The following is a 25,002-nucleotide window of genomic DNA, read 5'->3' on the forward strand; positions in this document are numbered from 1 at the left end:
CAACCTTTGCACATTCACGCACATACATACGTGCTACGCCCCCCTCCTCCTCCCGCCCAGCTGTGTGCGTGTGCGGTTTTAATTTTGAGGCGCGTCTGCAATGCGTTGCACTGATCCTTTTGCATGCAGCCAGTTGTCGAATGCCACGCCCCGCTTAAGCATTGACGCCCCCCAAGTGCTGGCAGTTTTCGGTTTGTTTGCATTTCGCCCGTGTGATTTCACTTGCCAAATTGATCGGATTCACGATTCACACACAGGACTCAAGTCCTCAATTGCGGCACTTTTATTGATTACATTATTATCTATCTCTTGCCCTCCCGCTCCCACTCGTTCTCTCTATGTCTATCTTTCTCACTTGCTCTTGCTGTGTTTAATTTCCCTCTTTAACTGCGGTTGCTTTGCTTTTCGCCTTGGCCACTTTGCCGCTAGGGGGCGCCAGCATCGTTTTCCCTTTTGGGCGCTGTCTGCTTATAAATTCTATAAATTTTAGATCATAATGCTCAAACCACACCTCGTGTCATGTGTGTGAGTGTGTGAAAACTACGTGTGTTGCGTGTTTTGTTTTCCCCATTGCGGTTTCTGTGTGTGCGTGTGTGTGCGTGTGGAAATGGGTTAACAGCTCAGCCATTTGTTATGCATTTTCATTAGAACTTCCCCAGCTGCTCAGCCATTATCATTATCAAGGCAGCAAGTGATAAAAACAGCGTGAGAGATTATCGTTCACATAATGTTGATTGTTATGTCCCTATTATACGACAGGCGGCTGCAAGCCCAACAAACAATTGATTGTAAAGGTCCGTACAATTTCAAAAAGGGATAAGATTCCAAAATCAGACGGTGTTTACCAGAGATATTAAAAAAAATGTTCAAAAATATTTTGATTTTTGACCCCGTTTAACAAAAAGAAAACATGATGTAACTAATCAATGTCTTTTTCGTGAAAATTGCTCCAAATATAAGCATTTTTTTTTTTGAATGCCAATTGATATCTCGGCTAGTGTTCGATTTGGGAATTTTATACCATTTTCGAATCGTAAGGATCAGTACTATCGATTGGCATCAAAAAAATAGAAATCTAATTTTTGACCAAAATCATCGAAATGGCAAGGGGTTACATCACGTTTTTTCTCAAATTCGGGGTCGGTTCGAAAATCGAAACTTTTTTGATGATTTTTATTGAATGTCTCGGGTAAATGCTGTCCGATTTTGAAATGTTATACCTTTTTGAATTCGTAGGGATCCCTACTATCAATCTGCATTCAAACATTTTAAAAATCGATGGGTTAAAAAAAGTGGTTGACCAAAAACCGATTCGTTTGTAAAGTCAACCTTTTTTGATGATTTTTTTGAATATCTCGGGTAAATGCTGTCCGATTTTGAAATGTTATGCCTTTTTGAATTCGTAGGGATCCCTACTATCAATCTGCATTCAAACATTTTAAAAATCGATGGGTTAAAAAAAGTGGTTGACCAAAAACCGATTCGTTTGTAAAGTCAACCTTTTTTGATAATTTTTTTTGAATATCTCGGCCAAATAGTGTTCGATTTGGGAATTTTATACCATTTTCGACTCGTAAGGATCAGTACTATCGATTGGCATCAAAAAAATAAAAATCTAATTTTTGACCAAAATCATCAAAATGGCAAGGGGTTACATCACGTTTTTTCTCAAATTCGGGGTCGGTTCGAAAATCGAAACTTTTTTGATGATTTTTATTGAATATCTCGGGTAAATGCTGTCCGATTTTGAAATGTTATGCCTTTTTGAATTCGTAGGGATCCCTACTATCAATCTGCATTCAAACATTTTAAAAATCGATGGGTTAAAAAAAGTGGTTGACCAAAAACCGATTCGTTTGTAAAGTCAACCTTTTTTGATGATTTTTTTGAATATCTCGGCCAAATAGTGTTCGATTTGGGAATTTTATACCATTTTCGACTCGTAAGGATCAGTACTATCGATTGGCAGCAAAAAAATATAAATCTAATTTTTGACCAAAATCATCAAAATGGCAAGGGGTTACATCACGTTTTTTCTCAAATTCGGGATCGGTTCGAAAATCGAAACTTTTTTGATGATTTTTATTGAATATCTCGGGTAAATGCTGTCCGATTTTGAAATGTTATACCTTTTTGAATTCGTAGGGATCCCTACTATCAATCTGCATTCAAACATTTTAAAAATCGATGGGTTAAAAAAAGTGGTTGACCAAAAACCGATTCGTTTGTAAAGTCAACCTTTTTTGATGATTTTTTTTGAATATCTCGGCCAAATAGTGTTCGATTTGGGAATTTTATACCATTTTCGACTTGTAAGGATCAGTACTATCGATTGGCATCAAAAAAATAAAAATCTAATTTTTGACCAAAATCATCAAAATGGCAAGGGGTTACATCACGTTTTTTCTCAAATTCGGGGTCGGTTCGAAAATCGAAACTTTTTTGATGATTTTTATTGAATATCTCGGGTAAATGCTGTCCGATTTTGAAATGTTATGCCTTTTTGAATTCGTAGGGATCCCTACTATCAATCTGCATTCAAACATTTTAAAACTCGATGGGTTAAAAAAAGTGGTTGACCAAAAACCGATTCGTTTGTAAAGTCAACCTTTTTTGATGTTTTTTTTGAATATCTCGGCCAAATAGTGTTCGATTTGGGAATTTTATACCATTTTCGACTCGTAAGGATCAGTACTATCGATTGGCAGCAAAAAAATATAAATCTAATTTTTGACCAAAATCATCAAAATGGCAAGGGGTTACATCACGTTTTTTCTCAAATTCGGGGTCGGTTCGAAAATCGAAACTTTTTTGATGATTTTTATTGAATATCTCGGGTAAATGCTGTCCGATTTTGAAATGTTATGCCTTTTTGAATTCGTAAGGATCCCTACTATCAATCTGCATTCAAACATTTTAAAAATCGATGGGTTAAAAAAAGTGGTTGACCAAAAACCGATTCGTTTGTAAAGTCAACCTTTTTTGATGATTTTTTTTGAATATCTCGGCCAAATAGTGTTCGATTTGGGAATTTTATACCATTTTCGACTCGTAAGGATCAGTACTATCGATTGGCATCAAAAAAATAAAAATCTAATTTTTGACCAAAATCATCAAAATGGCAAGGGGTTACATCACGTTTTTTCTCAAATGCGGGGTCGGTTCGAAAATCGAAACTTTTTTGATGATTTTTATTGAATATTCGGGTAAATGCTGTCCGATTTTGAAATGTTATACCTTTTTGAATTCGTAGGAATCCCTACTATTAATCTGCATTCAAACATTTTAAAAATCGATGGGTTAAAAAAAGTGGTTGACCAAAAACCGATTCGTTTATAAAGTCAACCTTTTTTTGATGATTTTTTTGAATATCTCGGCCAAATAGTGTTCGATTTGGGAATTTTATACCATTTTCGACTCGTAAGGATCAGTACTATCGATTGGCAGCAAAAAAATAAAAATCTAATTTTTGACCAAAATCATCAAAATCATCACGTTTTTTCTTAAATTCGGGATCGGTTCGAAAATCGAAACTTTTTTGATGATTTTTATTGAATATCTCGGCCAAATAGTGTTCGATTTGGGAATTTTATACCATTTTCGACTCGTAAGGATCAGTACTATCGATTGGCATCAAAAAAATAAAAATCTAATTTTTGACCAAAATCATCAAAATGGCAAGGGGTTACATCACGTTTTTTCTCAAATTCGGGGTCGGTTCGAAAATCGAAACTTTTTTGATGATTTTTATTGAATATCTCGGGTAAATGCTGTCCGATTTTGAAATGTTATGCCTTTTTGAATTCGTAGGGATCCCTACTATCAATCTGCATTCAAACATTTTAAAAATCGATGGGTTAAAAAAAGTGGTTGACCAAAAACCGATTCGTTTGTAAAGTCAACCTTTTTTGATGATTTATTTTGAATATCTCGGCCAAATAGTGTTCGATTTGGGAATTTTATACCATTTCCGACTCGTAAGGATCAGTACTATCGATTGGCATCAAAAAAATATAAATCTAATTTTTGACCAAAATCATCAAAATGGCAAGGGGTTACATCACGTTTTTTCTCAAATTCGGGGTCGGTTCGAAAATCGAAACTTTTTTGATGATTTTTATTGAATATCTCGGGTAAATGCTGTCCGATTTTGAAATGTTATGCCTTTTTGAATTCGTAGGGATCCCTACTATCAATCTGCATTCAAACATTTTAAAAATCGATGGGTTAAAAAAAAGTGGTTGACCAAAAACCGATTCGTTTGTAAAGTCAACCTTTTTTGATGATTTTTTTGAATATCTCGGCCAAATAGTGTTCGATTTGGGAATTTTATACCATTTCCGACTCGTAAGGATCAGTACTATCGATTGGCATCAAAAAAATATAAATCTAATTTTTGACCAAAATCATCAAAATGGCAAGGGGTTACATCACGTTTTTTCTCAAATTCGGGGTCGGTTCGAAAATCGAAACTTTTTTGATGATTTTTATTGAATATCTCGGGTAAATGCTGTCCGATTTTGAAATGTTATGCCTTTTTGAATTCGTAGGGATCCCTACTATCAATCTGCATTCAAACATTTTAAAAATCGATGGGTTAAAAAAAGTGGTTGACCAAAAACCGATTCGTTTGTAAAGTCAACAATCGAAATTTGGAACCAAATCGGCTAAATGGCAACGTGTTACATCTCCGTTTTTCTCAAAATGGGGGTCGTTTCGCAAATTAACACTTTTTTGATAATATTTTCCCTGATGACAGGGACTATAATCAGCTCGAAGGACATAAAAGTCGGCCTTATGGTTTCCGAGATATGGCTATTGTCATTTTAAAGGACATTAAATTGACCACTTTAATGACAATTTTGATGTCCTTTGAACAGCATGTAGTCCTTGTCCCGCCAACTTGGAATTTTTAATAAAAAGGACGAAAATCCTTTAAGGAGCTGAGGAAAAGAGATTTTTGTATGTAAAGATAAAAGGCTGTAGATCGGCCGTATCCTTGCCGATCATGATGTCCATTTGCCAACCGTAAGTCCTTATGTTCCTAATTTAGTATATATAATGAAAAGGGCGAAAGTCCTTTAGACAGCCTAAATATGAATACAATTCTTTCTTAAATTAACATAGCCATAACTCGGCCTTATCCCTGCAGATCCTGGCAAATCCTGTGTCAAACGAATCGTATGAAGAAGGACCTCAAACTGTCCAAAGGACATTAAAATCGTCCTTCTACTTTCCGAAATATGCGTATTTTACTAAAAAGGACATTTTTTAATTGGCCATAACTCGGCCAAATCCTTAAGGATATCGGAAGGATATACATTTTTGAACTCGTAGGGACCAGGACTATCGATTGGCATTCAAAGTTTTCCACGATTCGACAAAAAATTTCACCAAAATTTTTCATAGGGGGTAAGTCGCAAAAGTGGCAAAAATCGAAAAAATCGGGTCTAAATTGGCCATTTGAAGGACTAACGGGATGTCCTTTGGACAGTAGATAGTGCTCACCATCCGATTGAAGAAAATATAACAAAAAGGACGAAAGTCCTTCAAACGGCGAAGTTTTATGGGCAATTTTAGCAAGAGAAAATAGGCCATAACTTGGCTGTATCCTTGCATATCCTTGCGAGTCATATGTCAAAAAAATTTTATTGACCGGGACTACAAGCTGGCTAAATATCATTCGAATCGTCCTTGTAGTTTCGGAAATATTCCAGGATTTGTGATTTTGGGCCATTTCCGTGCGCTCCGCGACTGAAATTGTACAAGTAAAAATACAAGTCCTGGGGTTCTTAGATGACCCCATATTTTTTTGATGCAGTTCGATGCGGGAGGTTTATACGATCCTAACGCACCATGTCCTTTGAAAATCTGCAAGGACATGTCCGAGTTATGACCTTTTTTCCTTGAAAAAAACGTCTTCACATATTTTTTGTCTTGGCTAATTTAAATGTGTTTTTCTCTTTTCAGACTGACAAATTAAGGACTACAATAAGCTCTAAGGACCTCCACGACTGACAAAGCAGATTTTTCCAGGATCGGACTTTAATTAAGCCAGATATAGCTATTTTAAGCAACAATTATAATTTGTACTGGTTTTTATTAATTTAAGAGAAATAATTATGTAAATAAACATAAAAAACAACAAATTTATAAATTCAAACATAAATTAATAAATTATTTAAAATAAACAACGAAATTCCTGTTTTTTTATTTAAATATTAAAAATCCATTGCATACCCGCCAGGGGCGTCTATTGGCAGCCGCTGGCTGCCGAGATTTTTCTTAAAATCAGCCAAAATACCAGGCGAACAGAAATGACCAGAAGGTCGACAAAAAAATATTTGTACCTGCCGAAAAATTTCATTGCATACCCAAAAGGGGCGCCCTCGCCGCCGGCTGGGTCCCAAATGTCAACTAAAATTTACCAAAAATACCAGGCGAACAGAAATGACCAGAAGGTCGACAAAAAATATTTTTAATTGCCGAAAAATTTCATTGCATACCCAAAAGGGGCGCCCTCGCCTCCGGCTGGGTCCCAAATTTTAACTAAAATTTACCATAAATACCAGGCGAACAGAAATGCACAGAAGGTCGACGAGTTTTTCGAACTAAAAATGTAACTCACTTATAATGAGTACTGTTAAGTAGCAGTTTATGTAAAATGAGTGCTGTAAGGCGGCTGTTAAACAACAGCTGTAGTTACAGCTGTTAGATCGAATGTTCAGCAGGTCCACCTGCGCCATTTGCTTTCCTATGTTATTTGAGTACTTGCTAAACAATAAAGTTATAGTATTTATTATTGATATATATGTTTTTTTTTTTATTTTTATCATATTTATTTGGATTTTCGCATAGTAATAATAATTTGTTCAATTATTTATAAGTATGGTTTGCTTGATGTTCTTAAATGTGTTTTGTTTTTGTTGTTGCTCAATCATCTTCTGTGTTTGTTTTTATACATTAAAATTTATGCTAAAGTTAGAAATAAAATCTGTTGAAATGTTTGGTTTTTGTTTTGCTTACTCTTTTGTTGTCGTACATATAATTCTATGATAACATTTAAAAACAATACATAAACGTTTAAATATTTATGTGGCGAATTGCGCATTTAATTGCTAGTGAGTGTGTGTGTGTGTGCGTGTGTGTGTGTGTGTGTGTGCGTGTGCTTTTGTGTGGAATATAATAAATATAAATAAATTGCTCATAAATAATGGCAAATAAATGTTGCAACATTTTAAGCACGAGAAACATTAACGGCTCATTGTTTTGCCCATAAATTGTGAATACTTTCAAATTAATTGATTTTTGAATGGACTCATAAAATTGTGAACTCATTTGTTTAAGCGAAATGCATTTAGGATTATCTGAGTGTGCGCTGGCAATTCAAATGCGAATTAAATAGATTAAAGTATGGGATTTGTTGCCCTAATGAACAGAAATCATATACAATTAAAAATACTTATATTAATTTATTTTAATTATTCTCCTTTGTTTTTTTTTTTCATGCAAAACATCAACAGTTTATGCAATTTATTGCCAAATGTTACAATTTCTCACAACACAATTTTGAGAAGAATTAAACTGAATTTAACTCGTATTTATTTAAAGATTGAAATAAAATACAAAAATAAAATCAAATGCAAAAATGATAATTCAAATTTGTTGTCTTTGTCTTTGTTGTTGTTGTTGTTGGTGGGTTTTTGAATGGCTTTTGAATTAATTATAAACTCTGAATATATTCCTCGTTAGAGAGAGAGAGAGAGAGAGAGAGAGAGAGAGCGAGAGATTGATATTTAGGGCCGTAGAATCTATGTATTTAATTCGATTGGATATGGTATATATGTATATTAGTTAAATGCCCGTTTTTGCTGGCCTCGATCGAGACAAATCATGTACAAAAAACAAAATAAAAACGTTGACTAGAAATTAAATAATTATTTTAAACGAGCTAGTATTTATTTAATACCAAATGCTTAACATTTCTCTCTGTATTGTGAGCAGTTTTGAGTTTCTTCCTCTTATTCTTGTTGTCGTCGCCGTATTTAACTTGAGTGATATTGTTTATTATCTTTATAATAATATGTATGTATGTATATGTAGTATGTTTAAAATTGCTAATAATATTAAGTTTATCGTGTGTTTTGTTTTGTTTCGATTTATAATTAAATAACATAACATTAGTAAATTTAAATTAAAACGCAGTCAATTTTAGATTTTGGAATAGTTGTGCTTGCACACAATTGTAGAATTATTGAGTTTTTTTCCCATTAATATTTAAATATGCATAAACTATACATAAATTTATTCGATTCGATACCCTTGCAATCGATATTATATTTTTGACGCTTGGATGGAGACGTTTTCGAGATGATCAGGAATATATAAGTGTATATATCTGAAGAATCATAGTTCTAAACAGGAATTCTAAGGAGAGATTCGATTCGATAACTTATCGAATTTATATCGATAACAAATCGAAATGAATTTTAGCTGCCTTCGAAGTACTTGTCTGCAAGGGTATTAAATCTTCTGTATGTCAAAGTTACATTCACTTTTACTTTTGAATAAACTGCAATGAACAATGCTAATTAGACTTTTTTTTTTTCGATTTTTCGTTTTTTTTTAAATATATTTATACAGCTATTTAAGATGATTTTGCTTTGAATTAGGGGCAAAAAATGTGTCGTAAAAGAGCTAATTTCGATCAGCGTATATATGTTCTCGTTCTGTATAGGATATGCAACTAAATTCACTTTCTTTTCGCCAGGCAGCGCTTCGAAGTCGAACTTAAGACTCGCTTTGGTTTCGGTTTCGGTTGGTTCAAAAGGTCGATTTCGCCAGCCTGCACTTAACGCCTGGTATAACAGATCTTATACTAATACTTATGTTCCGGTTCCGGTTCCGTTTTCGGTTCCGTTTTCGGTTTCGGTTTCGGTTCCATTGAAAGCATTTACGACATGCCCAGCGCATTGTAGCTGGGCAGCTGCTCGTGCTGTGTGGGGCAGCGTCCGTGCTTCTGAATGTACAGCCCGTACTGGCAGGTGGGCGTCTTGTAGAGTCCCTGTCGAATGCGCCTAACAAGATTCATGGGTGGGGGCAAGGGGAGGTAATTACGTATTAGAAGGGGGGTGGTCTGGTTTGGGGTCTTGTTGGTAACTCACTTGCGATCGTTGAGGGAGAAGTGCTCGCTGCCGCTCTTGAATAGACTGCAATGATCGTTGCTCGAGGAGCAGTCGCAGCGCCATTTGCCGTCTTTGCCGAGTATCTTCTCGAACAGGGCTGGACACTCGAAACTGGGCATGGTCAGCAGCTCAGTCTGCAGCCCTGCGACACCGCCGCCGCTGGCTGTGTGCCCCTCCGCAAAGTCCTTGCCGCGCTCCACGCAATGGCATTCGGTGTGGTTCACAAGGGTCAACATCTCGACGCTGATGCGTCTGTCCAGGTGGTTCATGACCTGCAATGGAAAAGAAGCGAGAGAATAAGAAGTTGGCCGGGCTATTACTTTCTAGCTTTCGTGGCTAATTGGGCTTTAATGTGCATTCAACTGGCATTCACACACGCACAACAACTCACACTCAACTTTACCATAGTTCGCTCAATGACGAGCTGACCCGCTTAATTTGCATATGGAGATTATTATGCAAATCTTCCTACAAGCATGTGTGTGCGTGTGTGTGTGCGTGTGTGTGTGCGTGTGTGTGTGCGTGTCTGACTGAATGTTCCTTAAGCTGACTGCTCATCAAAGTTGTCGTCATTGTTATTCTTGTTCCTATAGCTCTTGTAATTCTAAATGAGTTGTCAGCTGTCAGTTGCCATTTGTGAGTGCCAGAGGCGTAGGCAGAGCCTATTTAAGGGGGGAAAGACTCGATTGTAATCATTGATTTAAATCTAGCTATCTATCTATCTGTAGTTCTATCTATCTATCATAAAGAGGCGTAGAATTTGAGGAGTCCGACAGCGGAGAGGATTGCGGATGTCTCAGCCAATCGATCTCTCAGATCTCACCCTACCCTTCTTAATTTTTATATGAGACTTAACAGTTGAATAAGTTGTGTTGTAAATATTCACATAAGTTTAATTAAGTTTGTTTCCATAACAACAGTAAAACTGAAATAAAGAAAAAGAAAAGCCAAAAATCGATCAATCTATTTATATATCTTTCTATCTTTCTATCTATCTATTTTTACGTTGTTTTCAGGGTTTTGCCTTCAATATTCGTGCCATAAGCTAAGTTTCGGGATCGAGCTGCCGTATATACGACATTTTTTGTGTAAATTATATTTTCCAAAATATCTATATACTAGTTTTTTGTTTTTTTTTTAAATAGTTTACAGCATAAATTTCTACATTTGTCCAATTGAGGGAGGTAACTTCAAGTATATTTAAAGGAAAATTTGCAGAATTCATCTTAAGTTGGCATGAAATCACATTCATTATTCACTTAAGCCGGGCGACGCCGGCTTATAAGTAAATTAGTGAAAAAATGAATAGAGCAATAAGAAAAAAACGTTTTTTCCAAGAATGAAAAATTGAAATAAATGCGTGGCTGAATAAAGGATGAAGAGTGCAGAGGCAGAGCAAGAGAGAAGGGAAAGGGAAAGAAACAAGTTAGAAAATATAATAAAATAGTTAAAAACAAGAGTAGCGAGACATAGAGATAGACAGTCACAGAGCCAGCAGGGGGACGCCTTTTAAATATATACAAAAGCGTACTCATGCTCAAACGGCTGCCACTTTGCAAATCCCCCTTGGACTAAGCCCCTGGCGACAAGCATTAGGAGACAACTTGAACGGCTTCTGTTTCGCTTTGTCGTCGGCTGCCAAAGTCGCAGAGTCTCAGAGTCTCAGAGTTTCTGTTTCTGTTTCTGTTGCATGACAAGTGCAAAATGATGAAATGCCATATGAATTGCATAAATTAAGCGCGTTTCGTTTAATTAAAATTACAGAGGCCGGTTATTAATCAAGCTAAGTAAATAGCTGGCAGCCGGCAGGCAGCTGGGCGAGAAACCAGGCAAATTAAGTCGAAAAATGTGCCCAAAATGTTGTTGGCCACAATTCGAGGTCTCGAGGCCACAAAGGCCGAAGGCTTTCGAGCATTGGAATTTGATTGGACGCATCAAAGCAGAAAACTGACAGATGATCGAAAAAAAAAAACAGAAAAGAAAAACATGATTTAAAACCTTTTTATGCGCTGATACACACACACGCGCACACACACACACACACATGAGCACACACTCATTTCTATTTTGTATAAAAACACACAAAATTGCATTCAAGTATATTTTATTTTATTTTATTTGTTTCTGGGGCGTACTCAACTCTGGTGGCATGTTTATGCAAATTTTTGAATGCAGCGAATTGAAAAAGTTTTCCATGCTTGACATGTCACTCGCAAACACGCCCACCGCCCACCGCCCATCGCCCCCTTTTTAACAGCCCGCATGTGTGTGCGCGTGTGCTTGGAAAACATAAAATTGAAGAAAATTGCAGCAGGCGCAAGAGGCAAAAATCCTGCTGAGCTCGCTCGAAGAGCTGCAGCCGAATAATTGCCGGAAACGGAAGTGCAAAGTGCTGCTGTTGCTCCTTTCTCCTTTCTCATTTCTCCTTTCTCCTTTCTCCATTCTCCATTTTCTTTGTTGTTTGTTCTCATATTTGAGCTGCCAACCGACCACTTCTCAAATTGCGGCAAAGTGCTTGAGTCTCAATCCCAGGCATGATATGTGCCAAGCGGAGGGGTTTTGCCTTCTCCAAGACAAGCAACGCCTCTAATTGGTCTAAGCCTGGGCCACATATAAATATATATAAATAAATATATGTGTATATATAATATACTATATGCAAATGCAGTCGGCGCAAGAAGTGCGCACTTTGGACTCAAGCAATTAGTCAGTTATTGCTTTGCAGAAGACGTCCCGAGCACACTCAAGGACTCGAGCCAGCCAAGGAGACCAAGCAGCAAGGACTCAAGCCAAGCATGCAATATGTAGAACAATTTGTAGTGCATTGTATGCGTGGGCGTTTAAGCTATTAACACTACTTGACAGTGTTGGGTAAGTGGCAGTTTATGTGCGAGAAACTAGAGAAAAAAGCGCTGCAAACGAAACAGCAGGAAGAGAGAGAGGGAGAGAGAGAGAGTTAGAGAGAGAGTTAGAGAGAGAGGGAGGGAGTGGGAGAGAGAGAGAGAGAGAGAGAGAGAGAGAGAGAGAGAGAGAGAGACTGAGAGAGAGAGAGCAGAGAGCAGAGATACGCTAAAATTACCCGACGTTGCCCGGACTACGTTTTCTTTGATATGACTCAGAGGGAAAATTGAATTTATTAACATATCAGAATAGGGAATTACCCGACGTTGCCCGGCCTAGTTTTTCTGTTTTTTTGTAATAGGAAATATAAGTATGGGAATAAGACGTTGAAATATGAAAATATAAGGCAAAGAAAAATCAGAATTTATTAACATATTAACATTTGTTATCATTCAAGGGGCTCGATCCCCAAACTTCGTGCTTGAAGCTCAAAGCGTGCCCTCTATTAAGACAATAATTTTCAGCTGAATTTACTTGGAATTGGATTCCTTTCGGGGTCGTATGATAGAAAAGTTCCTGCACATTTTCATCTTAATAGAGCTCTGCATCTAATTATGACTGCTTTTTGCCTTTAGCCGCACTTTTATGGAGCCGCAGATAAGCAGGTAAAACCCCTCCGACCACTCCGAGCCCCGCCCACCACCCACCGCCAACCCATTCGCCTTGTGGAGGGCTTTTAATTTTCAAATATTTATGATGCGCTTGCTAGGAAAAGTTTCGACTCGAAGATTTATGCACACACACACACACACGAGAGAGCTGAGGGGCAAAAACAAGCCATGAGAGTAGAACACAGCCACGCCCATCGACGCCCATCGACGCCCACGACGCACACTTGGCGAGGCAGCGCTTAATTATCCAATAAAAGTTAGGCAAGACCACAGGAATTATGCCGGGGCGATGCGCTGCGATGAAAGTCAAGCAACAAGGGCAAATTGCAGCCAGTTAGAGGCGAAGTTTGGATACCCTACATTTACCTGAAGGTAAAGTTAGATAAAGGAAAATAAGAGAAGTAGAGAGAGAGTGGGGAAATATTTGATTAAAAAAAAAAAATAATAAATAAAATATATGATTAAAATGAATAAATAATAAATAAAATATATTATTAAAATAAATAAATAAAAAATAAATTATATGATTAAAATGAATAAATAATAAATAAAATATATGATTAATATGAATGAATAATAAATAAAATATATGATTCAAATAAATAAATTATAAAAAGAATATATGATTAAATTAAATATTGTCAAAAGAGGATTCGTTCTCTAAGCCTGCTCAGGCGCCTGTCATACTTTATATAGCTTTTAATAATATACAAACTTTCTGATAATATATGTGAGCTCGTCAAAAGTGAAAATTAAATAACTCAACTTGTCCTCCATGGTCACTTTTTGTGCGACTTTAGCGCAATGTTGGGCCAGCAAAGTTGCGAAAATGTTATCTGCCAGCTTAAGCATACAAAAATATACTAAAGGAAAAAAAAAATAAACGCTTTGCTGCTTGTCTCCATAAAGCACAAAAAGATGCGGCCAGGAGCAGGCAAAGTAGTGGCAGCTGGAGCAGGAGCAGGAGTGGGAGGGGAAGCAGGAGAGGGAGTGGGAGCAGGAGTGGAAGCTGGACTGGGAGCCAAAGTTTGCGCACACACGAGCCAAGGAGGCAGCTCAGCGGCTGTCATTGAGAGGTGTCAAGTGCCAGGCAAACAGCTTGAGAGCAGCAAGAGGATAGAGTGAGAGAGAGAGAGCGAGAGATAGAGAGAGAGCGAGCGAGAGAGCGAGAGAGAGAGAGAGAGAGGAGATGAGGTGCTGCATCCCGGCGAGCAGCATCAAAAAAACATTCTTACAAAACATAATTTATGTTGCGCAAATTTTGTTGCAGCAGCTCGTAGGTAGACAGCAGGGGTGGGCGGGTTAGGGGGGGAGGGGCAACGGGAAGTGGAGTCAGCATTGTTGGAGTGCATTGCCCCCTGCGATCCACGCCAGGCCAGGCCAGGCCAGAGACATCAGCTCGGGCCCAGGCACATGTTGTAAAGCATTGCGAGATTTATGACGCCTCGCCTCGGTTCTGGGTTCATTGCACCCCGCGCGAAAGAGATGTCGTGTGACTTTCACCCGGACCAGGCCAGAAGCTGCTGCTGCTGCTCCAGCTAGAAGAGCCGCATCGCATCGTGAAAGCCAACGCCTCCGCCTTCGCCTCCGCCTCCGTCTCCGTCTCCTCCTCGGCCCGATTGCATGTCCATGTCGCCCACCTGGTGGCGCATTGGCCAAAGTAAAAGTCAATTGGCTGACAGGCAAATCGCTGGCCATGTCCAATCTCCGTCCGTTGTTGTCCTGGCCGTTTAATTAATTTGCCACAAAATATGCGATTCGCTGCAAGGCTCATGCATAATCAGCTCTGTGCTCTGTGCTCTGTGGGTGGAGCCTGTCGTCGGGCCCAAAGCAAACATTAATTTTGCTTATTAAACAATGAGACGCGATGCTTTAAGAGAGGGTTGAAACAAGGGGGGGGGGAGGTTGGTTTCCACTTGCCACAGCTGCCACAGTCGAGTCTCAGCAGGTGCACCACAAATGCAAATTGCCATTGCACGTAAACCGCTGGTGGGCGTTTTGAGTCAGTGGGCGTGGCAGCTCCCTAATGCCCAGTTGGCAAGTTGCGTGCGTGTTATGAACAGTTATTGGCAGCAGCCAGACGGCCAGACGGCCAGGCGAATGCAGCCAGAGTCCCGGACAACTTTTCGTTGCCAACTTTATGCCAAATGCCCGACGACAGTTGCAGATTTTACCAAATTGTTCAACACTCTCAGCTGAGCACATTGACAGCTGTCTGTACTGCGCGTGGGGAAGGGGTGGGGAGGGGAGAGGGGGGCGTTAGTCAGGTGCATGCAGCTAGGTCCACAACTCGACTAATTTGGTTTTTCACAGAGGGCTCAGCTGGGAATTAACTTGGTTAACATGCACTCAGCCGAAAGTTGGCTAAACTCAATTATTCAGTTTGTTCGTTATACATATATGAATATATAGGGAATATGTATATATATAGGAATATACATATATATAGGAATGTATATATATATCTATATAGTATTTTTAAACCTGAACTATAAGAGCTAGATGCATTTAACTTGACATATAGCTTATCGCATGATGTATTAATGAATAAAGCATATATATACACCGAAGTTAAGCAAGAATGCATTTTCCATTCATGGAGGGGCTTAAAGTAGAAGAAGCACAGCTGCTGCATAGGCTGCGTATGTGTGTGTGTGTTTTTTTGTGTATGCATCTATAGAAGACAGCTGGAATGCTTACAATGGCAGCTTGGCGCTGTGTGCAGGGTATCTCCCAGTCAGACAGGCCCGATTAGAGCACTTCTTACTTATTTTTAATAGAAAGTTGTTAGTCTGCGTTGCTTTTGCAGGGTATCTACCAGTCGAAAGAGCCCGACTAGAGAACTCTAATTTGTTCTCACTGAAAAGGTTAGATTGCTTTTGTTTTGTAGGGTATCTCCTTGTTGGTCAGGCCCGGCTAAAGCACTTAATTTGTTTGTAATGAAAAGTCGTTAGGTTGGGCTAGTTTCGCAGGGTATCTTATAGTCGGAGACTCCCGACTAGAGCAGCCTAATTTGTTTTTAATGAAAAGTCGTTAGGCTGGATTTGGTTTTGTGGCTAACCGAGATGCTGGCTAACAATGTGCCCGGGGCTATTAACCGAGGCGTGGGTGCAAATACTACATGAATAGAATATGTTATTCATGAATGATCTTTCATTATATTTTCGCTCTCTTTATTCTTTATTGTATCTCGCCCTTTTTTATTGAATGTTCACTTTTATTATATATTTTTAATTTCCTATCGTTGCGCTCGGCTACAGCAGCAGCAACAACAACCAAGTCGAGGAGCTTTATTAATATAAAGCCCAGGCCCTAACTTTTATTGACAGATACACACACACATACATACATATGTATGTCTCTATATGTGTATATATGTATACACACATGGATGTCTCTATATGTGTATGTAGTCGTGCATGCCCCAAAAGTTGTAACCATTTGTCAAGAGTCGCTGCCTCACATTGTGCGACTTCTATTTGCCTCTCTCCCTCTCTCTCTCTCTCTCTCTCTCTCTCTCTCCCTCTCTCTCTCTCATACGTGCTTGTTGTTGCAATTGCTCTGATTGTTGTCGCTGTCGCTGCCTCGTTGGGGGCGCAGGTCATGCTTGAGGGCGCCATGTTGCAACATAATTATATCGTTTCACCTTTTCTTTTATACATTTTACTCAAATTTATATATATAATTTTTTTTAATGTTTGCGCTTCGAAATGAGTTTTTAATGACGCAATGATAATTCAATTTGTTGTTGATTTATGCCACATGAAATTGTTGTTGTCTTTGTTACTTTTGCTGCTTTGTAACGAGCATTCAATATGTTGAAATCGAGAATGTAATTATGCCCGGCTGCTGAAGTTTTGTTTATGTATTTATATATTCATTTTTTCCAAGGTGTGTGCCCGAATCATTGTGCCCGCTGGCAACGCTCCGAGAGCATGATTAACATTTTTTAATTACCAATTTACCAATTTAGCAACAAGGCAGCGCTAAGTGAGCGGATATGCAATTTGTGGCACATATCCAAGTAATTAAGAGCAAGCGTTTAATGTGGCAAAGCTGCGATTAAATAAATTGCTTTTTTTTGCAGTCTGGCAACGCCAGGTAAATAAAATGGGCGCCTATCGATAGATCGATCAAAACTGGCAAACGTTAGGTTTTGAGCTTAAAATATTTATATGATTTTAAGTTTTTAGAAGCTTGAAAATTGTGTTTGTTTCACATTTGAATTGCAACTTTTTGCAGTCTGGCAATGCCATGTAAATTAAATGGGCGCCTATCGATAAATCGATGCGTTAGGTTTTGACCTTAAAATATTTAAATGATTTTATGCATTTAGAAGTTTGTGAAAATGGGCTTATTCCACATTTGAATTCAAGTTTTTTGCAGTGTGGCAACACCAACTAAATCAAATAGTCGCCTATCGATATATCGATCAAAAGCGCAATAATTCAGGTTTTGATCTTTAAATCTTTAAATGATTATATACTTAGAGAAGATTGAAAAATGTTTTTGTTTCACATTTGAATTGCAACTTTTTGCAGTATGGCAACACTTACACATGATGATATGTATATATATATATATATATCGATATATCGATCAAGACTGCCATACGTTATATTTTAACAAAAAACATTTAAAGAACAGCTTGACAAGTATGTTTGCTCCACATTTGAATTAAACTTTTCAGCAATGTGGCAACACTTACACATCGAGATAAATACATATCGATATATCGATAGCACTTCTGTCTAATTGCTTTTGGGCCAAAGAATTTGACTAATTTAAGTGTAATCTATAAAATGAGAAGCTCTTAGACTAAGATATCTAACTTGCTAGCTTTGCTAACTTTTTTCTCTTTTTGGCTTCCGAAATGCCCACGAATATATCGAAATATCGATAACAACTAATCGGAGTATGTTAAGCAATCATAAGCGCCAAGAAATTTATATAATTAGTATGTATTTTATGCATAGATCAGCTTACAAAGGGATTAAATTTAGATTTCAGCTAAGTAGCTAGCATTGCCAACTTAATGTTTGTCTAAATTCGGACACATTTAACTAGTTATATTATTAAATAATTTCAACAGTACTAATTGGCCTTGTCCTACGCATAAAAATGTGTGCCAACTCTGCTAGCTTTGGCTTTTGAGTAAAATTTCTGCTAAAAACCTGGCAAAGCTAGCAGCTTGTTCAGCTTACATTACAGTACTTACATTGAAATGCTTCTCGAATTTCTGGGTGAATTTCGGGGCACAGATCTGGTTGCGCTGGGGACAGCAGCCGCTGTCCTCGGCACAGCGATAGACGCTGGTGCAGTGCGGCGAGTAGCTCTTCGAGGTCTCCCGCTCGACGCGCAGGCAACGTCGCTGCGGCACGCGGCACACATTCTCGTCTCTCACCTCGTCCATGTGTGCCTTTGCCTTGGCTGCAAAGGCAGTTCAAATGGTGGTTAAGGTGCTTCAATAGTTCCCCCCTTGCTCCCCTTACTCACCCTTGTCCTCGGCCAGCTGGCGCTGTGTGTTGAGCACAGCCTCGGGCGTGCCCAGCTTCTTTTGCTTGTGGGCCGTCAGGGTTCCGGCAATGTGATTACGTGAGTAATTGTTGTCCGCATCCTGTGTGTGTGTGAGAACAGGCAAAAATTTGATTAATGCCAGCCAAAAAACAGTTGCCAAACTTAATTAATTGCGTTGGAGCGAAAAACTGCGGCCAGCTGGAACATGGCTCAAAAGTGACCCCTGCTCGCCGCCGCATTGCGCATACGCCATGTGCAGCCCACATAAAAGTCGTCACTAAATAAAAGGCCCATTTGTGCCGTGTGATGCCAATTTGTCACAATATTTATTGTACAACCAAACCCGAGGGGCGACTGTGTGTGGGCCCTGGCAGAGATTCAGGTAACGTGCCAGACAAACATCAACTGTCTGCTCACAGCCGGAGGCAAAGGGGGCAAAGGGGGCTGGCAGGAGGCGGTCAATTGCTGCAGAACTTCATAAACTAAGAATTCATGTGTTTTCACAGTTACGACAATTGCAGCAACAATGGCCATAAGTTAGTTACAGCTTTGTGCAGTGCAACAAATATTGTATACTCTTTCCTTTCAGTTAGAGCAGAAATATTGAGCAAAATAATTACAAATGCCTGAAGAATTTAAAGAGATTATACTGGGAAGGCCCCTTTCATGATATACTTAAACCTGTTGAGAATTATAGGCAAAAAGCGCAAATTGTGCAATAAATATTGTATACACTTCCCTTTCAGTAAGGAACAAATTACAAATGTACCTGAAGAATTTAAAAAGATTTTACTGGGAAGGACCCTTTCATGATATACTTAAACCTGTTGAGAATTATAGGCAAATAGTGCGACAAATATTGAATACAGAATCCTTTTAGTAAAAGCAGATATATTGAACAAAGACAGTCGGCATGATATGCTTTAATTAGTTGAGAATTATTAGCAAAAATTAGCATCTAAAATATGACAAAACCTATCAAAAAGTCATGATACCTCTTGCTGGTGCAAATGTCTGAAGAGTTTATATAGATTTTAGGCTGGGAGGCTATTTAGGTGACCTTCCATGATATGCTTTAACCAGTTGCGAATTATAAGCAAATATCGCACATCAGCTTAAATTTACATCTAACATCTGCCAAAAGCTATCACAAAGTCATGATACCCTTGGCTGGTGAGTGGTTTTTATAACAATGCCAGCAAACAAAACAAATTGGCAGTACGGGCAATAAATACGAGCCACAGAGCCAAAGAGAACAATGCCCGATGTCGGACGCTGCAGAGAACTCAAAGTAGAACAACAGCAACAACAACAACAACAACAACAGCAACAACAACAAGGAAAAATGTTGACCAATGCGCACAATTGGCAATTTGTGAAGTTAAGCGAAATTAATGAGCAGGCAGAGGGCTAACAGCAGCAGCAGCAGCAACAGCACTGAGCAGTGTTGGTAAACGTGCAAAGTAGTAGGAGGAAGCAGCCGCAGCCTCGACCACAGAGGCGTTCAACGTGGTCGAGTGCCAATGAGCCGAATGGCTAAATAAATGTCCAAAGCCAAGAAAATGCCTGAAAATAAACCACAAATGCGACTTGGACTTGGACTCAATTCTTAAGACGGCCGCCGTTCATTAGTTACACAGGAGCAATCAGAGGGGGAAGGGGGAGTGGGGAGAGGGGCCTACATCAAGGTGCTCAAGAGCCATTGGCATAAATCTTGGCGTCTTGGCATTTTATATGTTCATTTCATGCCCATTTCATTTGGCTTAGCAAAGAGCCCAAAACAATGGCGCTCAATGATTTTTAGCGCGGTTTAACCTTGAGGCTTATGAATGCGCCATTGTTTGTACTACACCTCCCCGCCAACCCCCCTCCACTCCAACCACCCCCCATCACCACCGCCAAGCCAGCCGAGCCACAACGTGGCGTTAATGCGCAAATATATGGAATTGTTTGGCTTGGAGTGCGGCGCTTTGCTTTATGGTCCCAGTCCCATTGACCATTGCCTGGCATTGAGGCCAATTCAATTTGATTAAAGCGAACCTGCTCCCCCCCCCCCCACCCCCCCCACTCCTACGTCCAAGTGTACGCTCTTAAGCTGACACAAATCGCTTTGTGGCCTTTGCCGAGTGCATAAAACATGTCCATAAAATGATGATAATATCGGGAACTTACAAGAATTGAACGACATATGCGCAAGAGATCAAGAAAGTGCCTGTGTTTACATTTAGATTAAAGAATGACAAACTTATAAATACTGTTTATGGCGAGGTAAAAATATGAAGGGACAATTATTCACGATATATTAATGATGTTGAAGAAACGGGAAATGAAGAAAGGGGGAAATCATTTCCAATACAATAAACTAAACATATATATAGTTGATCATGGACTTATCTCTCTCTGTTCTCTCCATCTATTAATTTCCCCTTAAGACACCAAATTAAATATGTTTTAATCTTCATAAAAAAATAACTACTTTCTTATTCGATATTATTCTACTTTTGGAAGACCTTCTCGCTTTTCCAACTAAATTGCAAAAAGGTAAACGCTGATTTTTGGTTTATGCCCAACTTTATGTCTCTTGAGACTTCAAAATGTAATGTTGATCGGAGCATATAGACCGAAGATATTGAAGAATGAAGCAATAATAATAATAATAATGAAATGAAATAAAATCTAAGGATATTTGTTATCTCTTATCTTATTTCAAAGTCTTAGTCTTCTTTTATCTAGAATAAATACTATGTCTATCCCATTATCCCAAATGTTTCTAAATACTTTTTAGTTTATTTCCATTTATGCAGCAAAATCTGCTTAGATCGATAGATATATATACATATTAATATAAATGAATATTTTTCGATGTCTGCTGTCACATAAAAGTCATAGAAAAAACTCACAAGTGGTATACATATCATGAATAGCATCGGGATGCACTATCAAGCCCCGCCCCCTCTCTTTGCCTCTCCCTCTCTTTCTATCATTGGCAATATGCGGCACAAAGGCTGATTAAATTGAGCGGCTCGTTAGTCGCAACGTGGGGCAACGTGGCAGGGTTGATAAAGGAGATACGCCTAACTAAATTTAAACAAGTGAAACACTCACAAGAGCGCAGCTGGAGAGAGGAGGGAGATGGCTGAGAGGGGGGGGGGAGACGAAGTGCAGCCAGTTCTTTGACAAAGGGCTTGTCAGGGGCAGGCTGCTGTTGCTGGCAGTCGACATTCGAGAGTGAGTGGAAAGAGGGAAAGGGGGGAAAGGGATGTGCAAACACGGAGCTGAACTTTGACCCTTGCTGCTCACACCTGGTCATCAGCGGGCGAGTTAACCTCGATTTGAATTACGGCGCAATGCAAATGCATCCCTTGTGTGTGGTAGACGGCATCAGATGGCAAGCAGGACAATGGCCAAAAGACGCAGCAGAAAGCGGAGCCCGCTGCGAGGCGCTTTGGCCATTTGGCATTAAACATTCAGAGGAGAGCTGATAAAATTTAAAAGCCAGCCATTCTTTAAAGTCTGACGTCGACGCTGAGGCTGAGGCAATCAGGCACTTGGGAAATTTGCGCAGAAGCTGAAACAGTTCATAAATAAAAGCAACTGCCTGCAGTGTGTGTGTGTGTGTGTGCGAATGTGCGAGTGTGCGTGTGTGTGTGTGTATGTATGTGCGTGTGTGGGTGAACGTGTCGTATGCGCAATAATTAAGTTTCAAATGCCAAAGGCACAAAGTGACGTGTGTGTAGGAGGTACAAAGGGTCCCGCTGGGCAACAGCAACAACAACAACAACAATAATAATAACAGCAACAATAACAACAACAAAAGCAATCAAAGCTGGAAAAGTGCTCGACAACGAAATACTTGAAGCAGTTGCAATTTGTTATTAGCCAAGAAGTAGATTCTGAACCGAATCATTTATCTGAAAACCAGCCTATATTAATCTTTGAGTCTTTTAAACATTTACTGATAAGGAAATAAAAGGAAGAAAATGAACTTCTAAGCTCGGATTCTCAGTTTAGTCTCAGTCTCTCTCATCAATCATAACAGACGCTTTGTACTACGTACTCTATGTGCTCTAAGCGCAGCCAACTTAACAGGAGCTGTCAACTAAACAAGCGCAGCCAACTTAACAGACGCTGTTAATAAACCGAATGCAGCCAACTTTACAGATGCGGTTAATTAACCAAACGTAGTCAACTTAACAGCTGTTCACTAATAAAATGTAATTTGAACTTAACAGAAGTTGTCAACTAAACATCGCAGCCAATTTAACAGACGCTGTTAATTAACTAAGCGCAGTCAACTGAACAGGTGTTCACTTATAAAACTATAATAAAAATATATTCATAAATTATTTAAAATTTCCTTCTTTTCCATTAGCCTTAAAAAAAACAAATAGAAGGAAAACTAAACTGACAAAAACTTATTTGGTAAATATTTAAAGAATTTATGACTCCACAACCAACGACCATTTGCGGGAATTTCAAATACCCTACCTCAAATATGGCCTCAAGGGTATAAAAGCAATATATAAAGTTCTGTGGGCATATTTAACTGGCAATGTTGCAGCTTATAAACCATATGTTTTATGAGTGCACAAATCAAAGGCCACAAAGCGCTTTTAAAAGCATCTGGAATGTGCAGCCGGCAGATGAAGCCCACCCACAGAAACTCATAGATTGCGCCACATGGAAGCACGGAGCTCTGGAGCGGGTCTCTCCGGTTCTCTCTAACAAGCAACAATAAATAATACAAATTTATGCGTTACCTCAAAAGGAAAACTTTTTGCTAACAATCAACTTTTGCACAGCAAACTTTTCTATATGTCTTTAGCGCTCTCTCCCTCTCCCTCTCCATCTCCCTCTCTATCTCTTTGTCTTTCTCTCCTTTTTTTCTCTATTTTTTTATCTCGCTCAAACGGAAGAGAACAGAGTTTAGTGGCAAAGTCAGCGACATTGCCATTATAAAGTTGAACAAATAAAATTTATATGCATTGCAAAACGCATCAAACAAACAGGTAACGAGGGAGAACGGTAGGGTTTGTGGAAGGGGGGGGGGGGGGGGCAAAGGTCAAAGGCTATTTTATGCAGCACATTGCGTCTGTGAGTAAACAACAATTAGGAGAACAACTTCTAAGCGTAATGTGACGAGCATTCTGCATGCAGTTCTTTGTGTACCCTAACTGATGTAAAAGAGAAATAGGTATTACGAAAATTAAAGAAGTGTTATTATCTATTCTATATTAAATGTTTATCTTTTTGACACAAAATATGGAAAAGTTCTAATCACTTATCATGAATTTTCTCCACGATCTCTATGCATTTTAATCTTTATACTCTATACTCTTAATACTTTATACCCTGTATTTTCTATACTCTCTTTATTCTATACTCGATACTCTCGATACTCTCAATGATCTATACTTACACAACTTTGTATTCTTTATACTCTCTATTCTTAATACTCTAGTGCGTACTTTTTTCACTATCTTGCTCTATTTTCTATATATGTATTGTATACTCTTTCATCTTTCATCTACACTCTCGACACCTTTTATATTATATACGTTCTATACTCGATAATTTCTATACTCTTTGCTTTCTATGTTCTATACGCTATATACGCGATATTTTATAGTCTCTAGACTCAATAATCTTAATATTTTATTCCCTAATATAGTTATTCTTCTTCAGACTCTATACTCTCTATACTTAATACTGTATACTATCTAACCTCCATACTCTTTACTCTCTGTGTTCTATACTCTATTTACTCGAGCTGTATACTCCCCATATACTCCTTATATTTTATACATTAATCTCTCTGTATTCTCTACACTCCACTACTCTATATATTCTACACTATCTATACTCAATACTTTTCTTCCTTTATACTGAACATTGAGTACTCTTTTTAATCTATACTTTTCATAATACATACTCTAAACGTAAACGTTTTATACTCTATACTTTCTTTACTCGATACTATCTATATTCTATTCTCTTTATACTCTGCACTTTTCTATTTGTTTTTATACGTTTACAAAGTTTTGCTATCGTTCTCTTAGTTGCAAGAAATGCTACCATTTCTGGTTCCAGTTCCAGTTCGAGTTCCTGTTCCAGTTCAGCGTTTGCATCCGTTTTCCGCTGTTTGTGCCATTATCTGACGCCAACTTTTCGAATTTTTCTTGTGCGAATAAATAATAAAAAATATGCAATTGTCAGACGTGGCGTATGCGCGATTCGCGATTCGCATGCTAAGCAGAAAAAAAGAGGAGAAATAGTAGGGGAAAAAAAACAGAAGGCGCCTAAAAGCTGGCAGCACAAACGAAAACTTTGCTAAACGTGTTGCAGGCCACAGCTGAATGCGAATGCGGATACGAATGCGGATGCGGATGCGGATGCCATAAGCGCAGAAGTGACAAACGTGACGAGCAACAAACCAAAAATGATGGCGATTTAGTATGGCCCAAAGGCGTGGAAGGGGCAAAGGGGGCTGATAGAAAGAAGAAGGCAGAAAGAGGAAAAGCAATTGCAAGTGCGAGTTGCTGCTGTGCGCTATCGGCAACAGTTGCTGCTGCTGTTGCTGCCCAGCGGCAATTGTTGTTGTTGTTGTTGTGGTTGTTGTTGTTGCTGTAAGCGAGACGCTGCAGCTAATAAATAAAAGCGCGTTGCGACGCAGAGCTATCAACTTGACAGGCGTCTGTCCGCTTGACGCCGTGAATATGACAAACAACCAGACTGGGAGACAGCCAGACAGCCAGACGGGCAGACGGGCAAAGCCGGGCTGTCAGGGG

General features: G+C 38.8%; 1 protein-coding gene across 3 annotated transcripts in view; it reads right to left on the bottom strand.

Annotated features, from left to right (window-relative positions):
* Positions 1-8,611: 8,611 nt before the first annotated feature.
* The window catches only part of Pvf3 (PDGF- and VEGF-related factor 3), an 86,256-nt gene continuing 69,865 nt past the window's right edge, over positions 8,612-25,002 (bottom strand). For all 3 annotated transcript variants that reach the window (XM_064681289.1, XM_064681288.1, XM_064681290.1), the window contains 4 exons: positions 18,194-18,314; positions 17,916-18,127; positions 9,165-9,457; positions 8,612-9,077 (listed from right to left, as the gene is read on the bottom strand). In XM_064681289.1, coding sequence (XP_064537359.1) covers positions 8,954-9,077; positions 9,165-9,457; positions 17,916-18,127; positions 18,194-18,314 — 750 coding nt within the window. In that variant the 3' untranslated portion in view covers positions 8,612-8,953. The remainder of the gene's footprint in view (positions 9,078-9,164; positions 9,458-17,915; positions 18,128-18,193; positions 18,315-25,002) is intronic.

The sequence above is a fragment of the Drosophila montana genome, unplaced genomic scaffold, assembly GCF_035044405.1.
Source record: "Drosophila montana isolate Dmon_TW-CO22-7 unplaced genomic scaffold, ASM3504440v1 contig_2192_1, whole genome shotgun sequence".
NCBI lineage: Eukaryota > Metazoa > Arthropoda > Insecta > Diptera > Drosophilidae > Drosophila > Drosophila montana.